The sequence below is a fragment of the Lepisma saccharinum genome, chromosome 3 (genome assembly GCF_977018435.1).
Source record: "Lepisma saccharinum chromosome 3, izLepSacc3.1, whole genome shotgun sequence".
Classification (NCBI taxonomy): domain Eukaryota; kingdom Metazoa; phylum Arthropoda; class Insecta; order Zygentoma; family Lepismatidae; genus Lepisma; species Lepisma saccharinum.
The window spans coordinates 132784520-132804299 of NC_139231.1; the positions used below are offsets into that span (position 1 = coordinate 132784520).

At 36.2% G+C, this 19780-nt stretch overlaps 1 protein-coding gene across 1 annotated transcript in view; it reads left to right on the plus strand.

Moving 5' to 3' along the window:
- Nucleotides 1-2246: 2246 nt before the first annotated feature.
- LOC145985426 (uncharacterized) overlaps nt 2247-19780 on the plus strand; it is a 48609-nt gene continuing 31075 nt past the window's right edge. Inside the window, exons 1-3 of the mRNA XM_083119444.1 lie at nt 2247-2531; nt 8314-9473; nt 12728-13015. Of these exons, the coding sequence (XP_082975570.1) occupies nt 2447-2531; nt 8314-9473; nt 12728-13015 (1533 nt within the window). The 5' untranslated portion in view covers nt 2247-2446. The remainder of the gene's footprint in view (nt 2532-8313; nt 9474-12727; nt 13016-19780) is intronic.

Consider the following 19780-nt stretch of genomic DNA (forward strand, 5'->3'; position numbering starts at 1 on the left):
TGAATATATAAAAATAAAATATATAATTATTAATATAATTTATATTAATTATATATATATATATATATATATATATATATATATATATATATATATATATATATATATATATATATACAGTGTGTCATTTTAATGGCGCCCACGGACCACAGATTCGTATAGAGGACATCAAAACAAACAACTTTTCTCAGTAACATTTTTCTCGTTGGTGCGTCGATTCGACGCTACAGCCGTTCGAAAAAGACCGTTTTGCCGCCTGGATGCTGGCAACCCAACACAACATTTGATCGTACCTCTGACGTCATATCCTAGGGCGAAACAGCGCATGGCAGGGTTGCAAGGAACAAACAAATTTTGGTAAAAATGACAAACTACCAACCACATTATTTGCTGTAAAACGAAGCGAGAAACGCGTCCAGCAGACCGAACATCATAGCCTACCAGCTAGAAGATCAGCAGTCATCTCAGGGGCAGGGGGAAGTGAACTAACGATATGAGAAATGGTAAAAAAGTATTCAAAATGAAATGTCAATGTCGGATTTTGTCTCAGCCTACATCTAAAATATCAACAACAATAAATTTTATTGCACTTACAGCTTACACGTGGCTGTTTACGCCCAACTACATGTCAAATATTTGCAAATCTCGTTGCAAGGTTGATATCTACAGGTTTGTGTCCAGATGCCATGCGGTACTTTTGTGCCGATAACGGAAGTATCCGAGGTTCACGTTGTTACATTACGGCTAAAACAAGTACAACCACAGTAACAATCTAATGATGAATACACTGCCCTCTTCACATTTGCAAACTATTACATGTGTATCCGGTGCATAGGTAAAAACACTTAGCCGTCTTAGAGCTTGTATTACTACTACTTATATCATTTTTGCCACTTGCCTCATAATGCTCTAAATATACATTATATTATGTGTTGCTTACCTTTGAAATTCTGAGTTCTTTCATTTCTATTTTGTCATCTCTTCAGTGTGTCACAGACAACTAGCATCAGAAGGACGAAGTGGATAGACTAAATTGTAGATGCCAACTTGGTAACTAGATTTGCAAATATTTGTCAAGTAATCTGAGACAAAATTCGATATGACCACTTCCACTTGAATTCTATTTTCTTTCTACCATTTTTTGTATCGTTTGTTTACTTCCTGTTAGGTTACAGAACGTGTTTCTCTCGTTTTGTGTTACGGTACATAATGTGGCTGATTGTAGCTATGTCATTTTTCACAGAGTATGTGTGTTCCTGGCAACCCTGGAACGCATCGCTTCACGACGGGATATGACGTCACAAATGCAATCAAATGTTGTGTTGGGTTGCCAGCATTCAGGCGGCAAAACGGGCTTTTTTGAACGGCTGTAGCGCCGAAACGATGCACCAACGAGAAAAATGTTACTGAGAAAAGTTGTTTGTTTTGATGTCCTCTATACGTTTCCGTGGTCCGTGGGCGCCATTAAAATGACACCCTGTATATATATATATATATATATATATATATGAATAGAGATTTAGAAAGAAATGTTGGTGGATTTAAGAACTTGCCCCCCCCCCACTCCGAAATAAGTTCCGACGTCCCTTTATACGGAACGGAACGGAGAACGTTCATCTTTATAGAGACTGCCGGCCGCCAGTACAGTAAATGCTGCTTCTCTTTCACTCACTTCAATACCTAACATTCGACGCTCGATAGGACGACGTCATAATATGGACTGTACGTTTTAGTGTTTTCAGTTGAACCAGTTTCTTTGAAGAAAAGGTGCTGAAGCCTGAAGGGGGTGTGGAAGAAATTAAGGGGTGCGCAGCTGGAGGGTTTTTTAGAGCAACACTATTTGTATGTTTTGCTAAAATCAAGGAAAAATAAAGCAAGCAAAGAAGTAGATAGTATTTCTCAGATTCATTGATATATTATCATACATGCCTACTAAAATTTGATTGGTACTTTATTTAGGATGCATGTTTCATGTTTCTTTATTTTCAATATAGTGCCCCCTACATTTCATTCCTGGCGCTGCCGCTGGACGTACTACAAGCATCCATGTGATTAATGCGTTATTTTTTGTTATATACAGATGAACTACTGCTAGTGTGCTACTGCTGTTGCTACTACTACTTGTGTTTTTTTATTGATTTCTTCAGATTGGGGGGAAAATGTGGTAATAAGGGAAATTTTCCCCTTGGAAAGGGAAATTTTTCAATCACATTATGGAAACACTGGTATTGTGTAGAGAAAAGTAAGCAAGTACGTAACTAAAGAATTGCCATTGCCATACGCAAAAAAGACCCCGACTCATAAGAGGAAAATGTGCCAGGCCAGTACCAGATGATTGCGTGACGTGTTCAAACATGTTGAGAAATGTGCGGGCCCCTATGGGGTATAATGTTAAAAATTAACTTATAAAGATAGTGTTGAAGTCGGCATTAAAGTGTTTTTCACAATGTTTGGAGAAAGCATCGAAGGAGAACCCTCTGAAGACCAAAGGGGAATGTTCAGTTCAATAAAGTCTGAACATCGAACGCAAGGTTTGTAAACAAAATTAGTTGAAATTCAACTGAGTGCACAGGTGGAAAGAAAGGAGAAGTTCTCGGAAATCGAATAACCATATTTGTTAACATGTACGAATTTAACTTAGGAGATTAGGAACACATCAAAGTGCTTTCCATGGGTGCTCTTACAATGTATACGGAGAATTGTAGGGACACTTCAAAGTGCCTTCCATGGGTGCTATTATACTATGTATATAACGCAATTCCCCCCCCCCCCACACACACGCCTAATATCCAAAATAAATAATACGTCCGGAATTGCACAATGACAATTGAAAATTCTAAACTGTTTCATGTAAATGTGATAAGGTAAGGTGATGTAACGAAATTTATATCTACCCGTGTGTACTGTAAAAAAAGTATAGATTAGCATTTGTGTGAAGAGAATCAGCTATTCTAGAATAGAAATGAAAAGTATTTCTTGCATTAAATTACGATTAAATCACCGCAAGGTTAGTTGTACTAGAAATAGGCTGTCGGCGTAGTAAAGATAATTGTCGAGATAGAAGTTTCATCTTGTGTACATACTGTAATTAGTATATGGATTCAGAACGAGATAGATTCTACTGCTTTTTGAACTCAGGTAACCTTTAGTACAAGACCAAGATATTTTGAAGCCTGCGGGGAAGTCAGAAGTTTCTGATGTTACAGAATTAGTGGAAATGTTTGGGTAAATGGTAGTTTGTATAGTTAGTGCTCCATTATTAATTTACAATTTGTTACATTCAAATTATTCTTTCTATTTTGTGTAAGCAAAGTATTACGTTTTTATCACACTGATAGTAAAGATTCTTTACGTATTTAACTTACGTACGTGGAGTGGTTAATAATTATGGTTCTACTTCGATCTCGTGAAAACACCTATAACATATTTATTTCGTCCTTTTTAACATTCCTACTTACGTATTCTGTTTGCGGACTAGAAAAAAACATGAATTCGAACTAAAAAAGATTACACGATGAAAGAAAATACATTGACGAACTTCGATAATGCTATAGAAACTGATTTCCGTAAGTAGTTTCTTCTGTAAAAATGAAGATATCAGTTTTCACAAGATCGAAGTGTTACCATAAGTAGAACATTCCTCTGCAAACATTTACTCGTAATACTACATATTTCAATAAATAAATCTGCTTGCAATTGTGTTTTTGGGTTTAGAAATGTTTCGTATGTGTATCTTATTTCTTGATGTAAACCCATCCAACAAATTATTATGCATTACACAGAATTATTTGTAGTTGTTTACATGAATTACATGTCAAAAAATGTAAAATTAATTTCTACAAATTTCAAACTTACTTTTTTTCTTGTATGTACGCATTGTAGAACTATTTATCTTGTAGTCTACAGTTGTTAGAAGCATAAAAACAGTTTTTTTTTTGTTGTAGTGTTTTTATGCTTGTAACAACCGTAGACTATAAGAGAAATAATTCAAACTTACCACACAAATTCAATATCTTAATCTTCCAGTTTAAAGAACATTACACACAGGCCTGTACTCAGGGGGTGAGCTCAGGGGACTGAAGTGGATTTAAAACCCAAAGAAGTAAACACATATACATACATACCTTGAAAATATTCATTTTCTGCAAGGTGAAATGTGTCAAGTGGCACATGAATGATGTACTATTTCACTAGTTTTTATTTGTAAAAAACAGTTGTATGCACACTCAAAAAGGGGAAAAAAATTAGAAAGTGGGTACTAGTTTACTATCCTTCGGAAACATTTATTTATTTTTACAGAAGAAACTACTTATCGTAATAAGTTCCTGTAGCATTGTCGAACATCGGGAAAGTGTTTTGTGTGATGTGGGAATGTTTCATAGCTGAAATTCATGTTCGTTGAAAATTAATTCTCCGACGGAGAAAAGCTAGCCCCACGAACCATTGGCACGTGGATAGGTTAGTTCTGTTAGGTTAGGAAACATAGTTAAAATTTGGTGTCATGTTAGTATCAGTATCTAGAAATTGGAAATAATTGCGAACCATTGGTGCTAGCCCCACAAAACATTGGCGCTAGCCCCACGAACCATTGGCGTGTGGTTAGGTTAGTTCTGTTAGGTTAGGAAACATAGTTCAAATTTTATCAAAACAACGTTGATACACCTTCAGGAATGTTCCGCGAAGCAGATACGTAAGTACGAATGTCAAAAATTGACGAAACGAAAAAATTAGAGGTGTCCGAAGGATAGTAAATTTTTACCGATTTGATTCCAATGGTATAAAAAAAAAAAACATACATTTCCATGAGCTGAAAATAAAGAACATTCATATACCACTTAATCTTCATAAACCATGCAACATTTTCCTCTTTCTATAGTTAAAGGGGGGGGGGGGTCCCGATCGCCATGGTGCCTGAATTTTCAAATTCAGATGTAAAGAATATAAACATATATATTATTTGAAGTTTGCTTATGGTAATTTCTATTGCTTTTTTTAATAATGAGTACAGTATGTCTGTACCATGTGCATCATTAAATCAGAATAATAAACTTGCCATTATAAATTTTAGCCGAATTTCAAAATCTGCGCCAATATGGTAGAGTCAGCCCTATATTAGAATGTGTAGTTATTCATGTTATTACCTGTAGAACCTTATCTAGCAAGACCACTCCAGTGTAAAAATTAATCACTTTTAATCCAATCATAATCATGTAATTAATTAATTAATAGTTTTAAGATCATATTTTAAAATTGGTAAGTAGGATTAAGTAATTATGTTAGTTGGATTCATGGCTTTCTTAGACCATATTTGCTAAAAAAGGAAGGCTGGCTCCTGAGAAAGAGGGGAAGGTGCAAGAATTATTATTTTTTTTCTATCCCTGGTGAAGAGTACACAGTGGCACATCCACACCAGAAAGTCTGGCACTGCCACTGGTGCACATGCATTTTTCCCATGGTTTGATTTCTCTTTGACTGTTAATGAGTACTTCAGATTGTTAGTGATTAGTTACTGTGTGTATTCTGGAGAAGATTTTTCCCCTTCCATATACTCTTATATGATTCTTTGCTCATCTTAAATACAAACTGCTGCTGCTATCTATTTCACGTGCATGTATGAAGGAGTGTTATGTCCATAAATGCTTTCGTTGTTAGGTTGGGTGGGTCAGGTTTAGAACTCTTAGGATTAAAGTAATGTCTATAAATGTCCAACATCTGATCATGTAATACGACTCACATCCAAAAATTAGTACATGTTTAGTAAAAAGATAGAACAAGTTAGTTGAACAAAAGCTTTTACTCTGAAATTACATGCCTTGAGCTATTATTCTACATAGAAGCCCAGGTATTGTACAGTCACGGACACTTCCGGATTGTAATAATACCATTGACTAAATGGAATAGTTACAACCCAGAAGTGTCTGTTACAACCCAGAAGTGTCTGTGACTAAACCAGAAGACAAGTTTCTGGCTGCCTGTGTAGAAAAATAGCTAAGGTATGTACTTTCAGAGTAAAAGGCTTTTGTTCAATTAACTACTTTCTTTTTTTAAATATAATTACCAAATGAGAACTACTTTCTGGACATGCCTCATATCTGGTCTCAAGCATGAAATCCCCTTCAAGCCTTGGATGAAAATCTGCTGGAAATCATAATTTTCCGGTTAAATAATATATAGTGAAGATTTTAACTATGCTGATTACTGTATTTCACTGCATAATCATAGTAAATTTTATGCTAAATTTTTCTGCAAATAAGTGGTGTGTGAATCATTATGTGAAGGTTTTTTTTTTCTTAACGTATTTGTATTACCGGTACTTTACTAAACTGTCTTTGGTGCATGATTAGTATGCATGGAATACTGATGAATAGGGCTCGGGACTTCGTCCTCTCATATGAAACTGTAAAATATGTATGTAATTATGTCATAAAAATGGAAAAATGTCAAAAAATATTTCAGAAATATTCCCAGTAAAGTCAAAAATATATACAACTGTACTTTCAAATTTCTCATTATATGGGAAGTCAGTATCTTCAAGGAAAGATCGACTAGGGTGGAGGTGGGATATTAAATTAAGTCAGAATCCCTTTAACCGAAGAATGTAGTGGGAAAATATTGTGAGGTTCACTGCAATCATCCTATGTTTCATTTATTATTATGTCAGATGTACACCTTTGTGGAAAGTAAAGCATAATTGGCAGCTCGCTACAGTTCTGGTAAATCTAGGCAATCTACACAAACACAACTTTTTTAGGTAGATCTTAACTATAAGAATCTGAAAAGCAGCCTTGAAATTTTTTGTCAGAACATGTTACACTCAATATTATTTCCGTTCCATAATGCACATGTCATCTTGTGGCAGCAATCAATAAACAAACAACATTTTAGGGAGATTTTAAGTATATAGACTTTGAAAAACAGCCTACAAAATTTTTGTCAGAACAAGTTACACTAAATTTTTTTGTCCGCAATTTCCTTATCATGTTGTGCTAAAAATACGAAGAATAAATTAAAAAAGAAAAACAATTATATGCAAGACAATTATGAAATTATACAGAGATATGTCTTATTATGAGAAAATTGAAGAAATATGTTGTTAAAATGCGAATTTGGTAGAATATGTAAGAGAACATGCCTTATCAAGTTAGTCTATTTTGGCTGATTTTCATCAGATACGTAAAGATTTCACCCCAGTATTCGATCCAATGCCAAATAAAAAATATGTTGTAACTTAATGTCCGGGGCCCTACTCATGAATATGTGTTAAATTTATTAAAGTCCAAATTTACGTACATAATTTATTTGTGATAGTTTAGCAAACATTTGTTTTCTGTCTGAAAGAGTTAACACATTAGTTGTTATTGATTTCTGCATTACAGACGAAATATTACACTTGAGGCAATTTATAGTGTTGTGAAGTACAGACCTAAAAAATGTAATCTTCTTTGTCCGAAGATTCTGTGTCGCTATCGTTGGTTTCATTACCTGACATGCCAATATGACTATTACGTGATGAAAGGTTATGAACCAACTTTTGAATAAAAACAGAGTGTGATGATTATGCGGTGAAATACAGTAGTTTATCCATGCTTCGAAATTCCTTCCACAATCATTCCCAGCATTCTAAAGCACGTCCTCCCCTATAAAACTTGCAAAAAATCATTCAGTCTTCATTAGCATTACCCACACTTATTTTCAGTGTGATCTGCTTGAAAGAAAACATAATGTATCCTTGTTATGAAAACTACATACAATTTTAATGGGCACTTTAAATGTATTCTCTTAACCATTGAAAAGTGACGTCAATGGTCGCGCATGGTATCAAGAGACCGGGTTCAACTAATAGTCTAAAATGCAAAACCCTCAATTATTATGATTATATCTTGAAACGATTGAGATTCTATAATAATTAAAATTCTATGAAACTAAAAAGGCACTCTTCGTTAGTTGGGCACAGAACGGCAGATCAGATTTTCAGTGAAAACTAGGTATGTCTGTAGTCATGCATGCATGGACTCATACAGCAAGGGGCTATAACAACAACCCCCCCCCCCCCCTCTAGCGGCTCGAAGATCTGACTAAAACTGAAAACAAAATGTAGTGTAAAAGAAGGAGGTTAGAAACTCAGCTAGACACTGGGAGGGTGTCTACAGAACAATCATTGATAAATTACTACGTTAAAACCACACACCAGGAACTAGAGACCATATGTGACCAACCTATGGTTAATGGGCTTTAAAAGTTTATTTAAAGAATACAATATTTTAAAGTACTTTCTCCTAACTATATCTGATATTGTCCTGTGTTCAATTACAGATTCCTACTGTGCTGAAAATAACACTGAAGGAGATTTGAAAATGTTGACTCCAGAGGATTTACTTGGTATGAATGGAGATTTCGACTGGAGAGAAGCACAAAGCACAAGTAATGGAGGCTACTCACAATTCCACAAATCTATTGCAGATTCGTTATTTATATCACTTAACGGAAGACCACTGCAATCATCGCGATCACAGATATTCGCAAACAGAAACCTTGATGATTCAGTTGATTCTTCCTCAGTAACATTAAAGAAGGAGAAAAGAAGAGATGCACCACCACTCCCACCAACAGTGTTGATTTCTTCTCCCACTTCAGGGGTTCCAGCAAGTAGTTACGCTACATCCACAAGTGGCATATGTGATGAAATTAGTGCCCAAAGGAATTATGGTGAAGAGACCAATCGAAGAAAACAGCACTGGGGAGATTTTGAACCTTTTACTAGTGTCCCATGTAACAATAGCAGCAATACTGTTGTACAAGACAGTGCTTCAATTAGTGGAATCAGGTGTTCACCTACCCGTGAGCTCCCATCACAACTCCGAGTTGAGTCATTTGAGGACTTTGATAATTATATTCCATCTCCTCCGATGGTAACAAGGGATGACCGAAGACCCACATTTATAATGAATGGAAATCATCCTCATCTACCTTTGAGTGTCAGCACACATAATTCTAGCAATCATTATGCCCCACCAACATATTCAAAACTGCAGCAGGGCGTTAACATAATTCAAAGACCATTGTTCAACGTGATTCCTCATGAACCCTCTGTGTCTGGGTCCTCGGGAAATACACCCAGTCAATCGCAAGGTACGTTTGTACCATTCCTTCTTTCGCAGAGCAATGGTACAGATGCTGCCCAAGTAATGAATTCACAAATGCCGAACCATGCCAGTGGATTTGTAATAAGACCCGCAGTTCTTAGTGGTAAATACGTGACACAAAAAACTTCCATAATCAATAATCTGGTACCAATTAGGCAGGCGGCTGTGCATAAGGAAGTTTCCTGTTCTCAAAATCCTGAACTTTACAGTCAGGCTGTTACACAAAATCCCGATTATTCATCAAATTTTGGAATGGATTTGACAGTGCATGGTGTCGATCTGACTGTTCCAAGAGGCGCAAGTCAGCAAAGTGCCGAAGCACCTATCCAGGTATGTATGTAGAATTTCTAGTTTCAACCAAATGTGTAGTTTTTTGACTGTCATTGCTGTATATGACGGACAGGCAAGCAACTCATTACGATTTCACTACAAAGAAATATGTAATGATAATAATTATAGCTCCCCCCATGCATATAGCACAATGCCATGAAGGCACCTGTGGGGGTAGGTCCATCACATTCTTGATCTCGGCCATTTTGGAGGTGTGATCAGCACCATGCTCTGGCCAGCTTTACTCCCCAGGGTTGCCTCCAGGTACCCATTGATTTGAAGCAGGGTCAACCCCGGAGCTGCTTTATGTGGGGACAAGGCTGGAAAATTTCCGACCTTAGATCATACATCCCAGGAATCGAACCTGGGTCTGCCATGTGGTAGATACATGCATCTCTTTAATGATAATTATAGCCAGGTGCAGAAAAATACAGGGTGCCTGGTCATTATGGTACATGAAAATTTTCACTGGATGCCTGAATTATTAAATTCAGTTCTTCTCTTTTATTTTTTAATATTTCCTGTTCACGTACAGACATTTGCATTACCTTTTTTATATTAATGATCACAGTATGTTTTTTATTGTTTTTGTGTTTTCTGCATCATGTGTATAATAAAATCAGAATAATACAACGTACAACAATAAAGTTTTGCACTTTTACTACCTAAATTTAAAATCTGCAGTGATAGGGGAGAGTCTGCGATATGTTAGAATGTATTGCCGTGCTGTCACCAGTTGAGCCACCTTTAGGAAGACCACTCCAGTGCAAGTATTAATTACTTTTTATCCAATCTTGTATTAAAAAATAAATTAAATCTTTTAAGATAATGTTTCAAAACTTATCTTAGTTTTAATAATGGCTTTCGTAGCCTGTATTTGAAATAAATAAAAAAATAGCTAGCTCCTGAGAATAAGGGCGGGGCATGTGAATTATTTTTAGTTTTGTCTACTGCTGATTATAGCCACTATTACAATAAATATGCTAATTTGAATTTGAACCTGCAATACTGTTTGAAAGAATCAAGAACCGTTATGATGTGCAGTGATTATTCCTGTTGGATTATGTAATAATTGGTCTCTTTAAGATTAAATATTTCCTTTTAAAAATTGTAGGTACCGGCCGATTTAAATATACACTTTGTAGTATTCAAAGTGGATGGCATCATCCCATTGGCCAGGATAAGTGACGTAATCCCGAGGCAGGAAAATTCTCCACTTACGAATTTCCACTTCAAGCATGAAAACTATTAAGAAATCCTGAAATATGTAAATGTATGTACAAATTGTTCTATTGAATCTGGAACTTTATAGTTACATTTACATGGAAAATTTCAGTCATCTGCCTGAGCTTCAATCATAGGCAACGCGAGTTCCTTTTTTTTTTTTTTATTGTATTCATTTAATCTTCTTTTTGCACTGCAAATAGTGGTGCTTCATGTGTTGTAAGGTTGAAGCATAATAGAATGAAAAATTGAAATGAAAATAATTCCAAGTTTTTTCCCTCGTGGTCTTCACTGCCCTATGACAGTGTTGCCGTGATCTTTACTTCCCTATGACAGTGTTGCATACTCTGAGCCCCTGTCACTAGAACTAAACAGCCCATATTCATCAGGCCGTATTTATGAATACCTACATAACTTTGTTTCTTTCCCAAAACGAAATAGCAAAATCTCTTAACTTCGATGTCACAATGTGAAATGTAACAGATTAAAAAAAGGTGAAATGTGGAAAATCAACATCAGTCCATGATGGATAGGCTGGGGCAAATGCGAGCAAAGTATTGCTCCTACCCCTTTTGGCATGGAACCAAGCAGGGACGAGAGAGGGCTGAGCCCCCCCTTGGAACTACCGTAAGCTCCCGTGACATTAGGAAAACTATTTTGTATAATTTGTCGCAGTGAGGAGTGAAAATGTAGACAGCACAACTTTAAGGATAAATTCTCAGAACATGAACAACAGCTATTACATTTGTTCATCTTGTTTATGAGCTGAAGTCTAAGTAGCTGCAAGTATTTAGAAGATTCTCTAGACTTTGTAAGTTCTTCCATAAGTGAGCTTCCTTATCTGTACCTTCTGTCCCTGTTACGATCTCCATTTAAACAGAAATCTGTGACTGTTATCATACAAATTTCCTTCGCATCTGCATCAAAGGTCTACTGCACTCAATTTTTGGGAAGGAAGGTGAGTTGCATTGCTTCAGCTGGGGGTGGAAGGTATTCTAGGCACTGTGATTGAATATTGTGCGTTTTTTTTGTGTGATATAAATATCTGAATCATGTAAAGTAGTATGGAGCATGTAAGGGATAATTTCAGTAGCAGTCAATTAACACTTGAAGAGATGTTTTAAAAGATGTAGAAAAATGTAGTATTTGTATATTTATATTTTTTGTTATACACATACACACACATAATTTACCTTCATTTAATACTGTTAATGTTTTAAAAATTGGACTTGGTTTACAAAGCCTCCCTGATAACCTGTGAGCCCCCCCCCCCCCCCAGATAAATTCTAGCTACGGGCCTGCATGGAACCAGCACAGGAAAAGGAAGCATGAAGAAATTCTAAAGTTATCATCATCATGATTTTTACATATATTTATTTGTCTATGATTTTAGATATAGTATTGAATGAGCATTTTGTACTGAAACAGTAAAGGTACCCATGAGCATGTACACTCATGCCATGAAGCCGTATGGGGTGATGTGAAGGTAGAAGTCCACATATTTTTGATCTTGGGATGATGTGATCAGCATCATGCCCGACCATCTTTAACCCCCCAGGTACCCATCGATATGAGGCTGGGTGGTGGCAAGACAGGGAAATGACTGAAAAAAATCCTGGTCCAGATCTCCTGCCTCGGGATTTGAACCCGAGCTTCTGGTAGCCAGATGCTCTTCCAACTGTGCTACCGCGGCCCATATACTGAAACTGTAACAGCAGGAAAACAACAATACAATATGACACAGAAAAAAATGAAAAGTTACACATACATTATTAACAATTGTTGGAAACTGTGCTGTGGCAACATTTGGAGGCAGGTTATATAAGTGAGGAACCCTGAAAAGACCGTTGTATGTAGAAGGGAGGGTCTTGAGGTTGGATCGTGAGCTTTACATTGTGGGTTCACCGTGTGGGTACTTTACTGATTAGAAATTCAGATTTAATTTTGTTTCACACATGCACAAAGGTTTAAGTTCAGAAAATGTATGTATTTACTTTTCTAGTGTATTCATTATTTGGATATATTTTCAGGAGAGACCAAGCACATCAGGGGTGATCAAGAATTTTCAGGGCAATGAGACATCTGCAAGTAGCTTTAGGCCTATAAAATGTGATGAAGATGAAGCCATAAATTGTTTGGATTGGGATGCATCAACAGATAGTGAAGACAAGATATATTCTCACTCGCCACCATATGCTGGATCGCAACCATCAGTGCTGCAGAACAACAAGAAGGGGAACCTGATTCGAGACCAACTGCTTCTCTATTTGCACACATCGTCATGCCGTAGAAGATCAGGCACGGATGCTGATAGAGAGGTACAGTTTAGGTGTAAATCATTGGATTTATCTTTGCAGTAGTCACTAATGAAAATGCATATGGCAAATTCCACAGAACGGGTTCCTACTCCATGGAAATAAGTTAATTTGAAAAATATTGTTTTCTAATACATAAAGGCATACGTGTCTGCAAATGCATTCAATTTGTGTTAACCCATTAAAGGCCAACGATGCGTTAATGAAAATTGTTTAATTTTTTTTATTTCAGGCAAACTATTTGTTGGAATTCTATCAGTTTGTTCTCATTCGTAAATTGATGTACTAATTCGTCAAATGTATTTTTTATTTTTAAATATATCAAATGTAAAGATATAATATATACACATATATCGTTAAATCTTTTCTTTTTGATCATATCAAAATCAGTCATTTGCTTTTATTATAAAAATACTTTTCATAGCCTTGAAGTGATTAAAATTTGTGATGTACTACTTCAGTTGATAACATTTAATATATTTTATTTCAAAAATGTACAATTGTATTATTCACTGCCTAAAGTAGTCACTATTATAATCAAACAAAGGCAAACTCTGAGGAAAATATATCAATACTTGAGGGGAGATCATTGTATTGAGCTGCAAGTCTATAAAAGAGAGATCTTTTTTGAATTTCTAGTCTCGGTTTTTTTGTATAAAATAACCTTGTATTGCAAGTTGTGTGCATAGGTACTCTAAAGTGGAATTCCTCAAGGAGTGTGTTGCAGCGGATTTTGCCATTCACAATTTTGTATAAGTAACTGAAATCATTCTGCAAACGTCGCTGATAAGCAGTTTGTAAGTTTAGAAAAGACAAGAGATGCAGAGATGAAACATTGCATAATGAAGGAACCCTGTGACGGACTATAGCTAGGAAGAAGTGAAAGACTGAATCGATTCTGGAGAGGTGAGTGGGACATGCCATGGACCAGACGGGAGAGCAGTATTCTATTATTGGGGAGATGAATGATTTGAAGTACAAAGTGAGGGCTGAGATGTCACTAATTTCAGTGAAACGGTAGAGTAAACCTAAGAGACGCATGGCCTTTTTTGTGGTGCATAAAATATGTTCCTCGAATGTGAGCTTTTGGTCGAAAACAATGCCTAGGTCTTTGTGAGAGGATGCTGCTTTGATGTTATTGCCAGAGATGGAGTAAGATGACTTTAACAGATTCTTCTTGAGAGAGATAGTGAGAGTAGTACACTTGTCAGGATGTAATGTAAGGTCCCATGTCAGGAACCAGGAAGTAAATGTTGCTATGTCATTCTGAAGAAGATGAGTATTGTCGGAAGTGGAGATTTCTCTGAAAATTTTACAGTCATCTGCGAAAAGAAGGTAATTGCTAGAGGGAGCTGCGAGATGGTTGGCAAGGTCATCGACGAATAATATGAACAAGAGAGGTCCTAGAACACTACCCCGTGGAACTCCAGAGAGGACAGGAAGAAAGTTAGAAACAGTTCCTGGAAGAACAACACGTTGTTGGCGATCGCTGAGGTAATCTGTGAGAAGGGTGAGAAATTTGCCATGAATGTTGAATTTATTGCATAATTTGTGAATCAGAAGACGATGACTAATTAGGTACTAACATTATTCTTAAACTTTAATCAAGAGAACCACCATTCTTAATACATCATACACATGTGTGTTCATTAGCGTTTTTCATGACCTTCGTATTAGTTTTTAAAATTTCTTAGATTTTTTGGTCTTATTTTTTGTAGTATAATTAAGCCTTGTTTCCATATTGAAAAACACTAAGTTGCTGACCAAGACAGTAAACACTTAACATGTAACGTTTCAACCCTGCATCAGGCTCTTCCTCAGACAAAGAACTAAACTAAAATGAAGAAATACAAACACATAAAGATATATACACATAGCAGGGTGACTTAGCCACACAAAAAAAATATGTATTTCTTCATTTTAGTTTAGTTTGTCTGAGGAAGACCCTGATACAGATGTGAAACTTTACATGTTAAGTGTTTTTATATCTTAATAAATTGCCTTGGTCAGCAACTTAGTGTTGTTTTTTTTTGGCAAAATTTGTCATTTTTCTCAATTTGTGTTTTTATTTTAGCACATTTTTCTGTGAAATATGCCTAAAATTTTATTTTTGTTCTTTTAAATTTATATTTCAACACATACTGATGTTATTGCTCCCATGTGACAGTATATGTGAACTCGATATCTACCACGACCATGCCGCTTCACTTGGTAATGCAAATGGCTCTCGTGCAACAAATACAGATGTTATGGCTCCCGTGTGAGGGTAGATGCAGCTCGGTAGCTCGGTAATGCAAAATGTTCTGACAGAAGCGATCCTCTATTTACACCTAGTTGTCAAAATTGTTCCATGTATGAAATACACCGTAGTTTTTTGAGGGGAATAAAAGTTTTTGAAAAGTGCACATTATACGCAAGTAAATATAATATACTTTTTTTTTTGTAAGGACGAAAAGTGTCGAAATTCACGAAAAAAGGACATAATTTGCATTTTGGGTCAAATTACTCATCAAGTCGCTATTTTAAATGCATGATAAATGTGTGTAGAACATGTCGCTGCACATACATTAACACTTTTTTTTGCAACAATTAACGTTTTTTGGTGTTATTACATTTGCGAAAAATCAAGGTCCATACTTATCAGACACCCCCCAAGAATACTTTATAATTCTATCGACATTGGTGCATTACACAGATCTGCAAAAAGAATTTTGTGAGATACCCCTCCATATTTTTGATTATACTTATTGTTCTTGAGTAACAGCCTCAACAGGCCCATAGCCAGAATTTTATTTTTTTCCCCCTTATCAACAGTCACTATATAAAGGCGATAAAGTTGGGGGGGGGGGGTGTAGATGCCCTGAAGGTGAATTTCTCAGTACATAACAATTTATTATAGCCTGCTAAGGAAGTAAAATTAATTACAACTATACACTACTTAAATTAGATATTTGTAGTATTTCCGGGGAGGCTTCATGAGCCGCCCTCCCGCTGGCTATGTGCCTGAGGCTCAATTAACGTGCATTACATCAGGATTTCAGGTCAATCAATGAAAAATGCAAGGTGAACATGTTACTGCCCCTGAGGCCTGTAACATGTGGGTAAGGAGGAATTTGCTGAAAACATTGTCCTGGATTTTGTGAGTTAAGATGTCAGCTTTAGCCAGATGAAACTGGGGAAAAGTCTGTGAAGATTGCTGGCCCAGGTATGCAACTCATCATCTTGATAGTTCTACGCATAGATCATAGTCCATAGGTTGAGTGATGATTTAATGAAAGGAGACTCACAAGTACATTCATGCCCTTGCTGGGACTTGAACTAAGGGACTTTGGTGGCATGATTGAAAGTTGACTACTTACCAACTTGAAAGCGAACCAAAGGCTTCTGGTACAGCAGTCAGCTCACGAGAAGATCCCCAAACGAATGGAGACAGGGGCAAAGGAAGGACCGGTTCATTTGCAGATTTTAGGGGTAGTAGAAAGTCTTCTGCTGTGGTCAGTGTCCCTTTAGACACTTTGGAGTTGATTTGCATCAATGAAACAGCATGTGTCTGCGGCAACAGGTTGCTGCTTTTCTTTCTGTGTCCAGAATACTTTTGTTTTTCCTGTGCATTATTTAGACTGAGTCATTCCATATGGAATCAACACAGCTCCCAACCTGACCATCTCCTATTTTTATGAAATTTGGGGATTTGAAAGTATACATGGAACTTGGTATTTATGAAAATTTTGAGTCTCGTTTGCCTTGTAATTGTAAAATTATTCAAGATCAAAGTTCGCAGAAATTGCCCTTTCGGAGCTTGTTTAGCTATACTAAATGTGCTGTAACTCTGCTTCTATTTAACATAAGAAGCTGAAATAAAGTTCATGGTGCCAGGAATGGAACAGGCTTTCCAATGATATGTAACAAGCAGTGGCTTGCGCTGACATTTTTTGTTGGGGAAGCAGATCCCGAAAAATTAAGATTGATTGATTTGCTTTATTTTACTTTGCCTTTTGTGCCAGTTTTGGCTAATTTTCGAAGATGGGGATGAGTGAGGACATGATGAAATTGATGAATAGACACTCACAAACATCCACATCCATGCACATGCCAGGATTCGAACCTGGGACTCCTGGCATCGTAGGGCGATGTGCTAACCACTTCACCATGAGTGCCGGAGAAAAGTTAAGAAAACCAAGAATCCATTGCTTCTACATGATATGTTATACTGAAATATGAGCACTCTACCTGATTGTTTCCTTATCGTCTCTGTTACTTCAAGATGGTCTTCAATCACAGAGTATTTGAAAGGGAAAGGTGAATATCCTGGTGCAGTTGTTCATTTATTCGAACCTCATTTGGCCTGTTGTCAAACATATTTAATGCAACGGACGAACGCAGATGATTGAATCAGTTTTCACATATTGCAATATTCACAAATCCATTTTGCGACCACGTAGTTCTTTCCGTAGAAAATAGTAAACAATGGCAATACTAAAGTTTTTTAAGCTTTCTTTTTCCACATAACCACTCTAACTTCCCACAAAACAGGGGTGCCCATCCCCCCAAGGCCAATGGCATAATCCCCCTGAAATGCATCCCCCCCAAATCATGTGGTAATCCACATGAAGTATTTAATTACGATAGCGTGTCTACTGAAAATAACATTTTTTAAGCTTTACTGAACACGATGCTTGATCTGCCAGTCGTCCTTAAACAGAGGTTTCATTTTATTTGAATACAATAGCCTGTTAAACTGTCCATATTTTTTAATTGTTTGAATTTTCGAAATAATGGAAAGCTGGCAATCTCAAGTGTCATAATTATATAAATATGTATTTAAACAGTGTTTGTGGTTGTACAACAAGATTTTAATAACCCACAATTTGGGTATTTAACACAAAGTCTTGCACAACTTATGATCGAGAATTACAGAACCCTAGCTAGAAATTCCTAAGGCCAGGATGAGAATATAATAAGGTGCCTCCTTCAAAGAACTCACCCCCTCTGCTTGAGGTAACTACAATTTTTTTAGTAATCCATAGTAATAATTACATGAATTTCATCTTCAGTGCAAATTTCACTTGCTAAAGCAAAATTAACTGCAACAATAACTTAGAAATGCAAATTTGGCACTATTTATTTTCCTGTTTCATCGAGTAATGTGCAAGGCATGAAGTACACAGTACAACTATTGCAGCATAGCCTACAGGGAATCAATAATGCAATAATATTGCTAATAGAACCATATCATCAAAATGACTCACCTGCTTTAAATTAAGCAGTATACTGACACTAAACATTATATTTTAAGAAATTATATTATTAATAATTATCGAGAATATTGTTTGTGTTGTAATGCAGGTACAGTATAATTCTTCACATTTGTCTCATGAAAATGCCAGACACACATTTTTGTAATGCAGTATTGCAAGCGAAGCGAGCAAGAAAATTTTTATATCAATTTCTTTGCAGGCTTGCAAGAATATTATTTTAATGGGACGTCAATACTTTCATAGGATCCCTCGATATTTACTCTTTTATCATGTTCGGGGCCGAAACGTGCACATACCATATCGCTAAATATAGTTCCCAAATATAATGTTCAAAAATCTAAAGACTTCCCTTGACAATCTTGAGATTTTACACTTTATTAAGAGCTCCATATCTCCACCCCTCAAATGAAGTATTCAGATTTCAATCTTCCAACCAAAATTTTGGACTTACTGTTTATGTTGAAGAATACCTGGATATTGTCCCCTCCAAAAGAAAAAAAATCTCCGTCCACAAACCACATTTTCCGCTGCAATATCAGACTTAATATTAATACACAAGAGTTGGATATCTCCCCCAAAAATTTAATGCTCAGCCCCCCTAACTAAAATTCCCAGGGTAATCTAAGATTTAAGACTGATATTCAATAGTCTGATATTGCCCCCCTCCCCCAACGTTTAATCCTCAATCCCCCACCAGAATCCACATGTTGATTTAACCCCTTAAGTGGGTGTTTCGATTTTATAAATTGAGTTACAAGCAGGTTACCCAAGCTGTGTTCGGGGTTGCAATGTGTAACGTTAAGCAGGTTGCCCAAGCTAGGTTCGGGCAGGAAAGTTTATTCCAACTTCAGATCGGGTAACGTGAATTGTTCTTGGATATTGTTGTGTACACTATGCAGAATCTGGTGCGCAGTTTTTTTGTAGATGGCAGCACAGTATTATTAACTGAGCAGGAATAGCTTGCGTTTCTTGAAGTTTTTCGGATTTTTTGTAAATGATGAACTGCTGTCTATAATAGAATGTGAGACAAATAGATATGCAGAAAAGTTCATTGCAGTGAATAAAGAAAAGTTGAAAAAACGCTCTCGTGTGAACATGTGAAAACCAACAAACAAAGAGGAACTTATGGTTTTGTTTGGATTGTTGTGTGCTCAGGGGTTGGTAGTGAAGCCAGATTAGAAAATGTATTTTGCAAGACATGACATAGTAGATACACCGTTTTTCTATAAGACAATGAGTGAATATAGATTTTCTTGGTTGTTAAAATTTTTACACTTTACCAACAATATTCCAATATGTAATATGAAAACTTTGAAGAATATTCAATGGAAGTTCTGTTATGTCAATTTGTCAAATAATAAGTTAAAAGAATATATATACACATATATTCGTAAATGAAAATTTATTTTCCATGGTATTATTCAAAACATTGAACAATATTTGAAGTTTTTTCTCTTTTGTGTGTGTGCTAATTTCTGTCAAGGAGGAGGGGGGAGAGAGAGAGAGAGAG